The sequence below is a fragment of the Anas platyrhynchos genome, chromosome 1, assembly GCF_047663525.1.
Source record: "Anas platyrhynchos isolate ZD024472 breed Pekin duck chromosome 1, IASCAAS_PekinDuck_T2T, whole genome shotgun sequence".
Lineage (NCBI taxonomy): Eukaryota > Metazoa > Chordata > Aves > Anseriformes > Anatidae > Anas > Anas platyrhynchos.
In genome coordinates, this window is record NC_092587.1 from 63,137,709 (window position 1) to 63,151,651 (window position 13,943).

The 13,943-nt window shown below is 40.8% G+C and overlaps 1 protein-coding gene across 2 annotated transcripts in view; it reads left to right on the forward strand.

The window, feature by feature from the left end:
* IPO8 (importin 8) overlaps window positions 1-6,938 on the forward strand; it is a 50,526-nt gene extending 43,588 nt beyond the window's left edge. For both annotated transcript variants that reach the window (XM_027469415.3, XM_072039500.1), the window contains exon 25: window positions 624-6,938. In XM_027469415.3, the coding sequence (XP_027325216.2) occupies window positions 624-721 (98 nt within the window). In that variant the 3' untranslated portion in view covers window positions 722-6,938. The remainder of the gene's footprint in view (window positions 1-623) is intronic.
* The last annotated feature ends 7,005 nt before the right edge of the window (window positions 6,939-13,943 follow it).

The following is a 13,943-nucleotide window of genomic DNA, read 5'->3' on the forward strand; positions in this document are numbered from 1 at the left end:
AATAAATCTCTGTGCTAATTAACATAAGCCTTACAAGAGGCCTGAGAAGCATGAGCAGTGTATTGTGCTGTATTATTGCTTGCCTAGAAGTGTGTTATTCAGATTACTGTTATTATAATTAATTGCCCTCTCATTGACATATGCTGCTGTTTGAGCAAGCTATGAACTGGTTTTGCACAACCTGACATTTGAAATGAAGAGCAAATTAAGGCAATATCTAGCTGTCAGCCAGTCATCTGATGGAAATTACTATAGATCATTATGTGTCTAACAGCATTATGTGTTGGACTGCTAACATTGCCTTCACAGATGGTGTGAGGTTTTGGGCATTTAGGACACTGGCATCATGGAAAATAAATTCAGATTTAATCAAGAGGCGAGCGGAATAGTGTAGCATACAATTGTTCTGTAGAGGATTAATTTCTCCATTCTGTTGTAGAGGTGTGTTGTGCTTATTCGTTTAAAGAAAATACTGGTGTGATTTATTATTGTTGCTGCACACAGGGAACGAGAGTTTTTTCTACAACTTTGCTTTCTTAGCTGAATGGTGTTATGGTATTATCTCTGGCAAAAGTGTTTTCTGCAAGCTATTTTTCATATCTTTTCCCTTCTTTGAATTCTAGAGACTAAGACAATAGAACAACAAAGTGGCTACACATTTGACAACAAAGGACTGATCACAGCATTTAACTTTGCTGGAAGTACTCCTGGTGGAAACTGAAGGATCAGCTACAAAGGTCAATGGGAAGGGTTTCATCATTACTTTTTCTTAAAACCATCATGACTTCTGAGTGATAGGGGAGGGTAATTCAATGCTGCTGAAGGTTTTCTGAAATGTAGCAGTGTGCTTCCCCCACCAGAATGCTTTTTCTAACCAGCTACTGTAATGTACAAATTCTTGTGGTGTTTTTATAATTTGATGGACTGAAAAGGAAACGTTTGTCCTCAAGGAACCTGAATGACTGGGAGGGGCCAGGCTGCATCTAATTGAGTTGCACTTCTCAGGTTTTTGCTGTGCAGAATTGATAGATTCATATGGATAACAGTGCCTTCTGTTGTACATGGATTGCCTGAACAAATGGATTTTGGAGTGCATTATAATTTTTTTAAGTGTAAGGACATTTCTTGATACACTGTAAGCCTTGGTTCCATGTTTTCCTGTCATCTGCTTTTTACTACATGGTTTAATTGTTTGTTGGCTGCATACATATTGCTGGATCCAGAATATTATCTCATCTTCCCTATTTGGTGCAGACCAAATGTGTACAGGGAAGTGTCTGCTGGAGTTGCAAAGCATACACTGGTTGTGTCAGAGTGTCTTAACAAAATTGCAGATTTTCCCTTGATGTAGTAGTCTTAAATTATTTCTCTTAGCCATGAAATCAACTCACTTGAGTTACGATGGCACATGTGGCAGGTGAATATATCCTAGATCTGTATTGACGTTACCTCCTGCCTGCACAAGTGGCATGGCCTTCAGATGTAGATGTTCTACATGACAGCTTTTTATTTCCACTATTTTTGATGAATATTGGATTTTACTTGGGTTCCTATAACCCACTTTTCTGTTTTTATTCATTCATTACCATTCCAGTGGTAGTACTGAATAAAGTGGTACAAAATATTCACAATATTTTATTTATCTTGATAGAAGAAAAACAGCTCTGAACTTGTTTCTTCTTACTGTTACACTTTGGTGACTGAATTTCTGGTCTGCATTCCATTTGGCTGTTCTTGTTCCATACTGAAATTTTGTTATCCGACAGATTTTTTTTTCCTGAATTTCAAAGACTTGTTTCTCATAAATTGGAACATATATATAACAGTTTTTTGTGCATATGCTCGTTTAGTGAGAGACTTACCATTATGAGAAACTGATAGCAATACTAATTTGAATAGGTGCCCCTTCTCTAGATCTCTTGGGATCTCAGTGATGTAGCCAAAATAAGTTGGGGTGCTTTAGAATGTGAAGTTTGAATTGGACATAAAACATTTAGTCCAGATTTTGTCTCTGTGTTAATTTCTTTAAGACGTAAAAATATTTACCAAGCAGTTTTAAGCACATACGGATTATATATTTCTTCAGAGCAGTGCCGCAGCTGGAAAATCAAAGCCCTTCCTATGCCCTATCAGATTTTCAAGGATTGTAGATAACTACAAATTACTGGCCCCTTCAGTGTCCTAAAACACTTCTTTTTTTTAAAGTGTTAGAGTAATTATAATTCAGTCTGATAAATCCGAAGCTCTCTGTGCCTTGGCATCTGGAAGAGGCCATAGTGTTGCTGCCTATTCCTTGCCCCATACCCTGGACCTTTCTCAGTCTTGCAGTCATGGGGCAGAAGGTTCCCCACCATTTTTCTTGTTCCTTCACCTTTGTGTGGGACTCACTCCAGCACTGCTGCTGCTTTGTTTTTTCTTTTTTTCCCCACAGCAGATGCAGAGTCAAATTGGTTCATGCAGATTTTTCACTGCTCTGATTCACATAGTAGCAATGGTGAAAATTTCCCACTTTTAGCTCTGGTTGTCCATACGGGAAACTGGGAGAATTCCACAGATTGTATTTTCAAGAATGAAAAATACTGCATTGGACATTTTCTCACAGATCGAGTAGCAGAGGGCAGAGAGGCCATGAAAATCATAGGTCACTTTTGCTCATTTAGGCCTGGGGATGTGTTCACTGAAATGGCAGGAAGGTATTACATCCAGTTAGTTGGTGAGTTTCTGGGAAGCTGTAGAAGTTTTGAAGTAATTACAAATTTAATAATTTTTTTTTGAAGTTTAAGGATGTGAATGACTTCTCTGATAATTGAGGTTAAGTATTAGTCAGGTAAACTGTTTAAGATTTCTATTATTTTATTAAGAAAAAAAAAAAGATTGAGTGGGATTTCTCTCAAAACTCATTTTCCTCCTGTACACTGGCATGCAGAGTAGAAGGGGGATTTATTTTTCTTCTGCTAATAGGGTTGCTTGCACAATCACAAGTTAATATTTAAGAGGTAATGTGTTCAAGGAAAAATCTGCTTTTGCATAGCATCATTTCTGTGTCGCTCAGCTGAACTGTGGCTGCTCCCTGGTTCTGCTGCTTCTATACTTTTCAAGTCAACTGCCAAGAAAATTTCATCCAGATGTTTCTTACAAGGGGTTTAATCAGCAGCATGGAGTCGGGAATCTTTGTTGTCTGCTTTGCAGTGGGAGTCAGCGATATCTGAGGGGATGGCATGTAAAAAGGTTAAATGCCCTTCCCTTCCCAGGAGATTCATGAGCAAATGTTTCTACTGGCAAAAGCAAATGTTAATTATTTCATTTCTTTTTTTTTTGAAAAGGGATTCCATCCAAAAAGATTTATTGGGCTCTAGCCTCTACTTTAACATATGGTTCTCTTTTAACATGATAAATATCCGTTTGTACATGATCATAAATAGGTAATGGATTTTAGGGATTTCTTTCTGAGTTGTGTCCAGCTTTGTACTGCATTAAAAGGAGAGTAACACAAACATGGATTACTGTCTGACTTTGAGGCTGAGGTAATCATGGGATATCACATACCAGCACTGGCTGTCCAAGCACGATGTATTTGCCACTGGAAGTACAGAGAATCGTGAATGTATTGTAAAATAAAACAAAGTCTGATAACCGGTGACCTGTGGTACCCCATGCCCATGTTCCTAAAGTGTGAAGGTGACTCATGGGCACCATGAGGGCTTTACGTATGAAATTAACATGGTGTTGGTTAAAATCGTATCAAATGTTAGCTTAAATGATAAGTTTATTTTCTAGATTAAATTAACCCATGCTGGGTATTGAATCGCATATACTGTTTGGTCACTCATAAGAGGAAAATAAGGATGAGCACATGTTTTGGCTGCTTCTTTTTACTCTCTTTCTTTCAAAATTGAAGTATTTGTTTTGCTTTTGTAACAAAGCAAAATATTTCAACAAAATGGCCAGCTTTTAGAATAGAACAGAATATTAAGCTGAGAAAAAAAATCTTAAAAAACAAGCAGAAAAATAAAACCCTTTACGCACACAGTTTGAAGTAGATGTGCTTTGGGATTGAATTCAAAATATGTAAAGAATGTTACACAAAATGATATTGTGAGATTCTTCCTTTTAAGGGGAAAGGGTGCCTGCAGGGTGTCAAGGAGATGTGAAATGAAATGCTTTAGGATATGCCATTTGGCTATGAAGTCCAGGCAGTATGTGACTTTGGATTCATACACTGAGGAAAGAAGGTAGGACAGTAGGTGACCTTTTTTTTTTCTGTAAAGCAAGAGTCTATCTTGAGACTTGTAAGCCAAAGGAATCGTAGACAACATGAATGATTAACTGCCCTTTGCTTCTAGAATATTTCTTAGTCTTTTTTCTTCCCTCCTTTCCTTACCTTTGCCAGTGACTGTTACTAGGTATTTCAGGGGTATTCAGAATATCTGAAAAAATAAAGCTTAAACAGAATTTGTTAAATCCCATTGTTCATGAAGCAGTGGAGCCTATCCATAGCATTTTCTTCTATAGAAGAAAGTCTCATTTAACATGTACAGGTGATGCAGAACTACAAAACCCCTTCGCTTGTGTCTGCAGTTTGAGAAGAACCTTTCTGTGATTTATTACTTCAAATGGGTAGATCCAAAAATGGTACCTGAAATCCCTGCACCTTGTACTTAAATTTGCTCAAAGGGTAAGCAAAAATACACTATATAACAGGGGTGCTCAGTCCTAGTTCTTAAACGTGCCATAGTCAATCTTTTGATATGTGAGCTCCTCAAGGATCTCCATCTCTGAATGAGGGTGTTACTCAAGTCTGCATCTTTGCAGCTGGACAGAGAATCACATTTCCCTCACTGCAGCAAAGCATACAGCAGGTATGGCTACCAGTGTCTTGACAGTGTGAGTGAAAATAGCACTCTTCTTCTCTCAGTTGTTGTATCTTAACCCAAACGGATGGGATACAGTAAAGATGGATATTCTGAGTTTGCTAGAGGAAGCCAGACACTGTGCCAGGTAGCAGAAAGTCTTAGCATAAAACCATATCATAAAGGGGATGTATGAACAGGCCAAGCTGCTTTATTTTGACATCTCTTCCACTGCTGGTACTTCTGTAAACAAATAAACAAAAAAAGCCCCATCCCATAAAACAAAAAGTAAAACAACAGTGTAAAATGAATGAGAACTAAAGCAGTGTTTGTGCACTAGACAGATAGAAACTTCTCAGCTCTGCAGATCTAATCACATTACTCAATTCGAATGCGCTGAGATACTTTAAAATACGCAACATCTGTCCAGACGTCAGTAACCTGAATCTGACAACTGTTAATATGACATAAAGATTTTGTGGGATTTTCTTTAGCAGAGAAAAGATGCATCCCTTTGAAAAGTCTGGGAACATCTTGTCTTGGCTGATGTGCAATCACCAGTGGGAGACACTCAGTGGGATTACAACTTTTCTTAAAAATTGTCAACATACCTCCTACCAAATCGCTATGTCAAGGGAGCTAACCGACCAACTATTCCCTGACTAATGAATTTTGGGGAACAGCAGTTCAAAGAGAATCTGCAGGCATATGCAATTGTGATGATGTAGGAATCAGGAAAGCATCCATTTAAATGGAGTTGATGCGTTTGATATGATCCTGCATTGTTCCTGATTTTATCTGGATCTTCTAGAGGAGCGTTCAACAACTTTGTTCTATGCCTTTCTCTAGAGATAAGAATGTGCTTGACTTCTTGGGCAGCCCCAGGTTTGGTGCAGTGCTGTGAACTCAGGATCTGAAAGCAATCTTGATTACAAATGGGTAGTTGTTCATATCAGGAAAAAAATGAGGTGAAAGTGGTAAGTTAATGCTAGGATTCCCTTCACAGGCTGTACAGAGGCTCACAGCTTTAACTGCTTGGCTGTGTGCATGGTGGGGTGGGAGGTGTACTTTCAGATGGATTGATTTCTCCAATGTGAACAGAACTTTATCAGCTCTGGGGTTCACCTGAGGTGAATGGAGAGGGTTGGTCAGAAGTTGCCTACTGGCCCATCCTGGATTATGGTATATAAAATGAAGTGCAAAATCTGGCAAATGATTTACCACTTGAAGCTGCTGAGCAACAAAAACGAGTGTTTTCTTGAAATGAGATTTCAATATGTTCTGTTATGTTTCAATTTTTTTGCCCTCACTCAAAATGCAGAATTACTGCTTGATGTGGAGGCCTATCGGTATTTCACGGGACTGTTTACTATTCAAGGTGATTCTCAAAGAAGTTTTCCTCATTTTTTTCAACGTTTGTGTAAGTAAAGCTGCACGTATCCCTCTCTCACTATTTTCTGCGAACAGAGATCTTGGCAATGGACCTCAGAGGAAGAAGAACAGTGCTTTGAAAGGACAAGACTGTACATAAGCAGGTTATTTTTAGAAAATGGAAGAACTATGGCCTCTGGAGAAAATGTGAAACAATAAATATTTATACAAAAGTGCATGAGGTAAAGAAATTAATATTAAACAATATAAGTGAGATTCTGTTCTTTGATCATGGCTGTAATGTTTTTTGTCATAGACAAACCGTGTGAAAACAGCTTTGAATTGCATGTGCTGCTGGTAATATGCTTAACATAAATCACCTGAAATATTTTTTTGGATCAAAAGGAGACCAAAGAGGCCATGCAGATTTCTTTTGATAATTAAATGCAAAGATATGAGCCCATGACTGCAATGACTAGAGGGAGACCACTCTGTGTAACGTTTTCAGGTTGGATTGCAGGATCATCACCTTTGTAAGAAACCTAAAATACTACGCTGTGGGTTGGCTTTGAGGGCAAGAATTGACAAATGCAAAACACGTATTGATGACGAGAAGAATCTCTTTCTAACTTGAAGAATTCTGTACAGTGTTCTCGTAAGCTGTGCTGAATTTGCTTTAAAAATAGTAATAAATCTTATTGCTTAGGTCAAATGTTACATCTGTTGTGCATTTATATGGGAGGAATAATATTTCTTAAAAAAATGTAACATGCCACCTACCAAGGAGCCCAATCTCAGTTTATAGCCTCTCTTCATACAGCCATAAAACTTATTTACAAGAACACCCCAGAATTAATTTTAAACAAATGTGCTTGTTATCCAGAGTTAATGTGCATTTGTGTAGCAGTTTGTGTTTGTTAATCTCAGACTTGCAAAGTCCACTCTTCATGTGAATGGTTTGCGTGCAAACGAACGTAACTGATGTTTGGTGTAGATGAGATCATTATGGATCGTCCCAGTACAATTTCCAAAACTGTCAGAACAGTGAAGATAGTGATCTTGTGTTCCTGCACCAGAGCTTGGACCAGTCTTCTGTGTGTGGAATTCACAAAGCAGACAGTTTGTACCAAAACTTCACAGAGCAAGAGATTAATCCTGCATGAAACTGTGAGCCTGATATTTTTATCAGCGGAATACTTCCATCACGGTGAGTTCCTACAGTAGCCTGTTCGTTAGATTGCGCTGTTTGGTAATGCTTGCCCTTCTCTAGACAGGGCACTTTTGCAATTCCTCCACAGTATCTCTGAGAGCAGTGGTTGGTGGCGCATAATCGTCAAGGAGAGGCTGAGTTAGTGTAGTTTGCCCAAAGTCATAGCAGTGTGTTGCAGCTGGCAAGAGAGAGAAATATTCTGGTTCTGTAAAAGTGCCTGGGAGTTTTACCATTGGCTCTTATGGAGGCAGGATTTCACCCAAGGCATTTGCTAGGTCCTAGTGTTTGTAGCACGGTTAATACCTTCCGGAGAAGCTCTGCCAGAACATACTTCATTTATGAAATTGCTTAGTACCAGTGAGCTCGAGTGAGCTGCAGTTTTAACCTGTCTAGCAGTGGCATTGTTTCATCGTATCTTGTGTGGGTTGCTTGGTGTCATGAGCTCTCCTGCAGAAAAAACGGTTCTCAGCTGGGTGATGAGTGACATGCTGATTGCCAGTTCCTCTTGAGGCTTTGAGGGGAACCTAATCACGTGGGAGTAGAACTTCAGGTGACCTGTGGTATCATCTATACCACCTCTCAGGCTGTTGGGAAGCTTGTGGCCTCTCTGCAGGTATTAACAAACACACGGCATTAGCTGTGAAGGTGTAGGCTGTGATTGCCACTTCTAGCAGACTCTGAAAGAGTGTATTTTTCACTGAAGTAAATACATGGCTCTCCTGCCTCCTCCTGCCCTCTGACCGTGTCGATCTTTTAGACGAAGATGAATTCTTAAGCTGAATACTAATTCCAAATCCTTTAAAATGGTAATTTCTTTTAGTTAGTCCCCAGTAAGGATGAAAGTTGATCAATGTTTGCTTTCTCTTGGTATCGGGTATGTTAAATGCATAATTTAAACAATTTAATTACCTTTTTGATTCAATTGATGGGACTTTAACCATTCCCATGCAGTTTCTTACTGAATTTGTGCTTTTTCTGGAAGAGTTAAAGGTACATGGATTTGTGTGCACATTAGAAAAGGCCTCTATAATAGTCATACAAATGAAATTCAGAATAAAAAATGCAGTCTGGGAAGGTCATATCAGTATATGAATAATGGTTGTTTTCTTTATTATTGAAGTTCCTGGCCTTTTATCTCTCGGCACCTTGTAGAACAGAGCATGCAGCAGCAACAACTATAAGGGTTCCTGCAGCTTCCAAGTCTCCCTGCTCAGTTAATTATAAATAATCCATACAGCCCTTTTTAGTACAACATGCCTCGCACCTGACTCTGCCTCGAGAGGTTGTGCAGAGTGCAGGAGTGGGGCTAAATGGCTGTGTAAACGTAGGCATCTGACCACAGCTGTGGAGCTGACATCTGCACCTCAGTAGCAGCTGTGGCTGCGTTCTGGAAGGGCTTTGTGGGTGTGGAGAAGGCAAACCCTGTCTTACGTTTTCCTCCTGCCATAAGTGTGTTTCTGGAGGGCGCAGGGCGTTGAACGAAACCACGCCATAATGTGTCTGACTGTGCACTGATCGGAAGCAGCTATCGTTTCTATGTGCAGACCACTCAAATCTGAGATTAAACAGCTACGTGGAGTCTGGTTCCTCAGTACAGCACAGACTGTGATTGCTGAATTTTGCCCAACAAGAATCAATTCAGTTAGGGTAAGCAGCATGATTAGGTTAATCTGTATGATTGTTTTGAAGAAAGACTGATGGGATCTGCCTTCATCATTGTGAGGGGAAAAAACAAACAGGCTAGCCAAGAGAGAGTCCATGCCCAAGAAGCCCCCCAGACACTGATTTCACTGGAAAAACGAGCATGGAAATTGCCCCAAGGAAGAGTTGCTACTTGTGACATTCAATTACAGAATATTTATCCATTGCTTCATTGATCAAAAGGATTGCTGATTTCATACAGGTAAGTGTCCAGGAAGACAAAGGTAAGGAGATTGTCACTGCTCCTCTGTAAATACGGCTGGTTTCCGAACCCAGGGGTGTTTGAGCCACCTGGCTGGAGGAACCAAAGGATGTTTCTGGTTGCCAAAGGCTGTTCTCTCCAAAAGAAGGAGTTCTGCAGTCTCAGGCTGCCTCAGTTTTTGTGGTTTCTTCCTCCTGACTGATGCAAGGGCATATCTGATTGTTTAATGGGATTTTCTATTACTGAATGATTGATATTCTTCAAATAAAACACGCATACTGAAAAACCACTGCCACTGCACAACTGAAGCAGCGTCTGCTTGTGGTTGCAAATCATGCCTTGCTCCCCCTTACAGAGGGATGGGGGAGAGTGCTTGTATTTATCTCCTGTCTGCTCTGGCTAGACTTTGTTACCCCCTCACTTTTCTATCCATCGTGTAGCTTTAGGATACAGTGGTTTTCCGGGACATGAGGATCTTGCCTTGGATCTTCAGCTTCTGCTTCTTGTAAACAAAGAAATATTCCCACTCAGCTGTGATTCTGGATCCCTCCTCTCACATGCATTCACATGCACAACCTCTTCTCACGTGCATGCCTCTTCCCCCTCTCACATGTGCTGCTCTTAGGGGTGCCTGTGTTGTGTGAATGGGAGGTACTGAATTAGGAAGAACTGCGGAAATGAAGGCAGATTTGTTGCCAATAGTTATTGCCACAGAGCATAGATTATTAATCACTCGATTCTCTTACTAATGTGCTTCTATACACTATTGTGTCAAGTGTTTTTATGCAGATCTTGAGCAAGTGTTTCAGTGCCTGATTACTGAATTGGGGCCTGATTGAATGAAATTCTGTAACTATCGCAGGTTGGGAAGATAGAAAAACCATGAGGCAAACAGATCCTAGCTTAACAATGGCAGGAAAAATAGAATTGTTTTGTTTATAAACTCCAAGTAGTTTATAGCTCAATATTCTTGCTCTGCTCCTGATTTTGGAGAAAGAAAAAAATAATTATTTCATTTTGCATACGGGAAGGGAGTTGCAATTGACTTTTACCTCCATATTTTACTTTTTGCCAGTACTGCTGCAGAAAAAAAAAAAAAGAAAAAAAAGCACCAGCTACTTAAACATAATGTCAAAGGACATAGGCTAGTTTATTTTGCTGCCATTTTTGTGGCTTTCATCCAAGGTCACTTGTATTATGGAGGCCTGAGTCCAAGATTTATTCTGCTGCAGGAGATTGCCTAACAGGACACTAACAGTTTGTAATTTAATGAATTTCCAAAGCCTGTGAAAGCACTGGAAAGCATTTCATCCTTTCCTGAATGGTTCCTTTTTCACAATGTAAGAAAATAGTATTGTGCAAAATTACTCTTTTTTTTTTTATACTGTTCCATTTTTGGTTAAAGACAAATAGGGGAAGAAACAAAACAAACCCCTGTGGATATGATCTTTAAAGATACAAAGAGGTGTCCACTAGTATGTGTAGCCCTAAAGAAGAGATAAGGGGGAAAAAAAAGCACACCACCTTTTTCAGGCACTGAATTTAGGTTAGAAAGCTTATCTTGTTAAGCTTTTGTAAGACAGGAGGGAACAGAGGTGTGCTTCTAAGGCATCAGCTGCTCTGAATCACCCTTGGGGAAAACCTACTTTCTTCTCTTTTTGTAAGGAAAATGAATGGGAAATGAACCATTCAGGTCAGGTGGGTGAGTGTGCTAATATGAATATACCTCTGGTAACCACCAGAGGCATATTTGGAGGGGAAAAAGAAACAGAAGGGTTATAACGAACTATGTAAAAAATAAAAGCTTCTACTTTCTGTTTGCTGATTGTGTGCAAGTGTACAGTCAATTTTGCTGATGCTTGTATATGAGAGAGATTCTGAAACATGGGAGTAATTTGATGCATATGCTTTGTCTTGCTACAGTAAATTACAGCCTTTGCTTGCCCAGGAGCTGAGCTGTAGTTTTTCTTATGTTTTACAGTGTGATACATTGCCTTAATTGCACCGTCTTTTGTAGCATTTTTGTTGCATTTTATTTTTGTCTTTTCATTGTGGATGCTCCAACACAACTAAAAGATACTACAGCATTCAGGAAACTTGTCAAGCTGCATTCAGGTCAGCAGTGCATCAGTGAGTGCAGTGAAAAATAATCTATGAACATCGAAGTTTTAGGACCTTGAAAAAAAGGCAGCCAGGAGGAACAGCTTGGAAATCTGCTGAGCAGAAGCACCCAAAGGTAGGTAAGGTTCTGATTAGGGATGACGGAACGTGACAAGCCCCTGGACATGTGTTGCCCAGATCCTGATCTTTCCATTGACCGTTTGCCAATCATTTAGTATTAGGGGAAAATCTGAAAGAAGGGAAATGTAACCCATGAGGGGAGTATGTTACAGAGCTGGAGTTTCTGTAAATTTCTCATAATATTCCTGCTTGAAAACTTAGAACCACAGAACATACAGGGTTGGAAGGGAGCTCAGGAGGTCTCTAGTCAACCTTCAGCCCAAAGCAGGGTCAGCTCTGATTGCTCAGGATTTTATTCAGTCAGTCTTGCTGCTCCTTCTGTAGGCTGAGCAGGGCTAGCAGCAGCAGAGTAGCTTGGGTGGGCTGTATGTGCAGAGATATTAAGAGGGGAGCTCTCTGTCTTGTTCAAAATGTCTTAATAGCAATAATCCTGATTGAGGTGGCTCTGCTTCAGGCAGTCAGAGGATAATTAGGCATTACATTTGAAAGGAAATGAGCAGAAAAAGCAATAAGCATTAGGCATGAGTCCCACTACTGTGCAATTTCGAACTCTGGAAACTACAGCTTGTTTGAAGTACCATTCACTTCAATTGTGAGTGTATGTCACTTCCTCAGAGCAGTCCAAAAGCTGAAGCACGAACTGAAGAGGCCTGTGTTATGTCCAGAAGTGGCCTGTTAGGAATGCTGGTGTCTGGGAGGTAACAGCCAGAGAGATTGTGAATGGGAGAATCAGATAGCAGAATGTCACACCAGTGATTGTTCTTAGGTCTCCATGACTGTGTTTTCGTTCATCTGAGCAGATTGCTAAGGGTTGCTTCTCTGCAGACTTCGGGTCCATACTAGTATATACATGTATTACTGACTTCTGATGAGTTACTCCTGGTGGGGAGGAGGTATAAAAGGAGAAACTATGTGAGAAATCAGCAGTGTCCCTTTGGATTGCAAAGTTTCAGCAGGTGCCAGGTGGGTTCTGCTTGCTGAAAGAAGTAAGTTGCTCAGTATTCACAAAAGAATAAAGCGAGGAGGAGCAGCTCAATGACAAGGAATGGGATCTAAGCGCAAGGGGCTTAGAGGAATGGAGGTTTCAAGGAGGTGGGTTGTGACTCCCATCTTCTTAACCTTTTCCAGGGTGGCAAAGTGTACTGGTGAAGGAGAAAGGGCTAGATAGGGACATAGTGGCTTTCAAAGGTTCAGAAAAGCGCTTGCAGTCATTTACTTCGTGTTACTGCAGGGGAAAATAGAGGCACGCTTGTGACCTGGAAAGTGCTTGCTCAAGCCTAGGATAGAGAGATGTAGCCAAGACAACGGTGTCTTCAAGTCTGAAGCTCTGCCACCAAGCTTTGAGTTCTTTGCAATGATACAACAATGGTAGGTGCAAATGTCTTATGGGTGTATTGTAAAAACAGGCAGGAGAGATGAGTCTGTGGGAAGGGCTGAGATTAAAACAGAAGTGAGGTGGGGGGGGGGGGCACACAGGCACGCACAGGTGTAGGGAGAAGATACAGAGCTGTTAATACAGACTCCGTGGTTTTTTTTTGTTTTTGTTTTTTTTTTGTTTTTTTTTTTTTTTCCTTCTGTAACTCTTTCCTAGATTCCTACTCTAATTTGTGAGGGAAACATTTTTCCTCTGGTACTAAACCCAGGTGGCTACCAGAGAGCCAAAGCCCTCCATGTTGAGGTACAGCTCTGCCAAAACCCACACCAGTTCAGTGGCTCCTCTTCACACGAGGCTTCTGCCTGCAGATCTTTCTCAGAGGGACACATGTCGGGGCACTTCTGTGACACCCTTGGTCTTAGCACCATGCTACCCCCCTGCCGGCTGGGATGAGGGCAGGGAGCAGGGTGGGACCGGGCCCGGCCTGGCACTCATCAACCCCAGGGTGAAAACATGGCGGGGTTCTGCCCTCCCCTCAGCTCCTGCAGCTGGGCGGGAATCGCGGCTTCTCTGCAGGCTTCCTGCTTGGTCTTGAAAGGGTTGGCTTTTCTGTGATCTTTCTTTGTCTGCAATCGCTGTCATTTCCCAAATAGCATGGCTTCGTGGCCTGCTGGAACCCAGAGATTTCCACAATCACATAACTTTGGGTATCTCCAGCCAGGCCCGAGGCTGCCTTTCCTATTTCCCTGCAGAAAGCTGCTATTACTGAAATGACTACACACTAAGCTGAGCACGGTAGGGAGTTCTCAGGAAGGTCATACTTCTGAAAATAACTGTGTTACGCTGAAAGAGGGAGCAACTGTGTCTGTACCATCCCAGCACATTAACAAACGGAGTTGTAAAACCTGAATCCTTAAAATCCTGACTGAACTGATACAGCTCAGCTTCTGCATGCTCTTGATTACAATACTTGATTGCTTAGAACTGCTTACA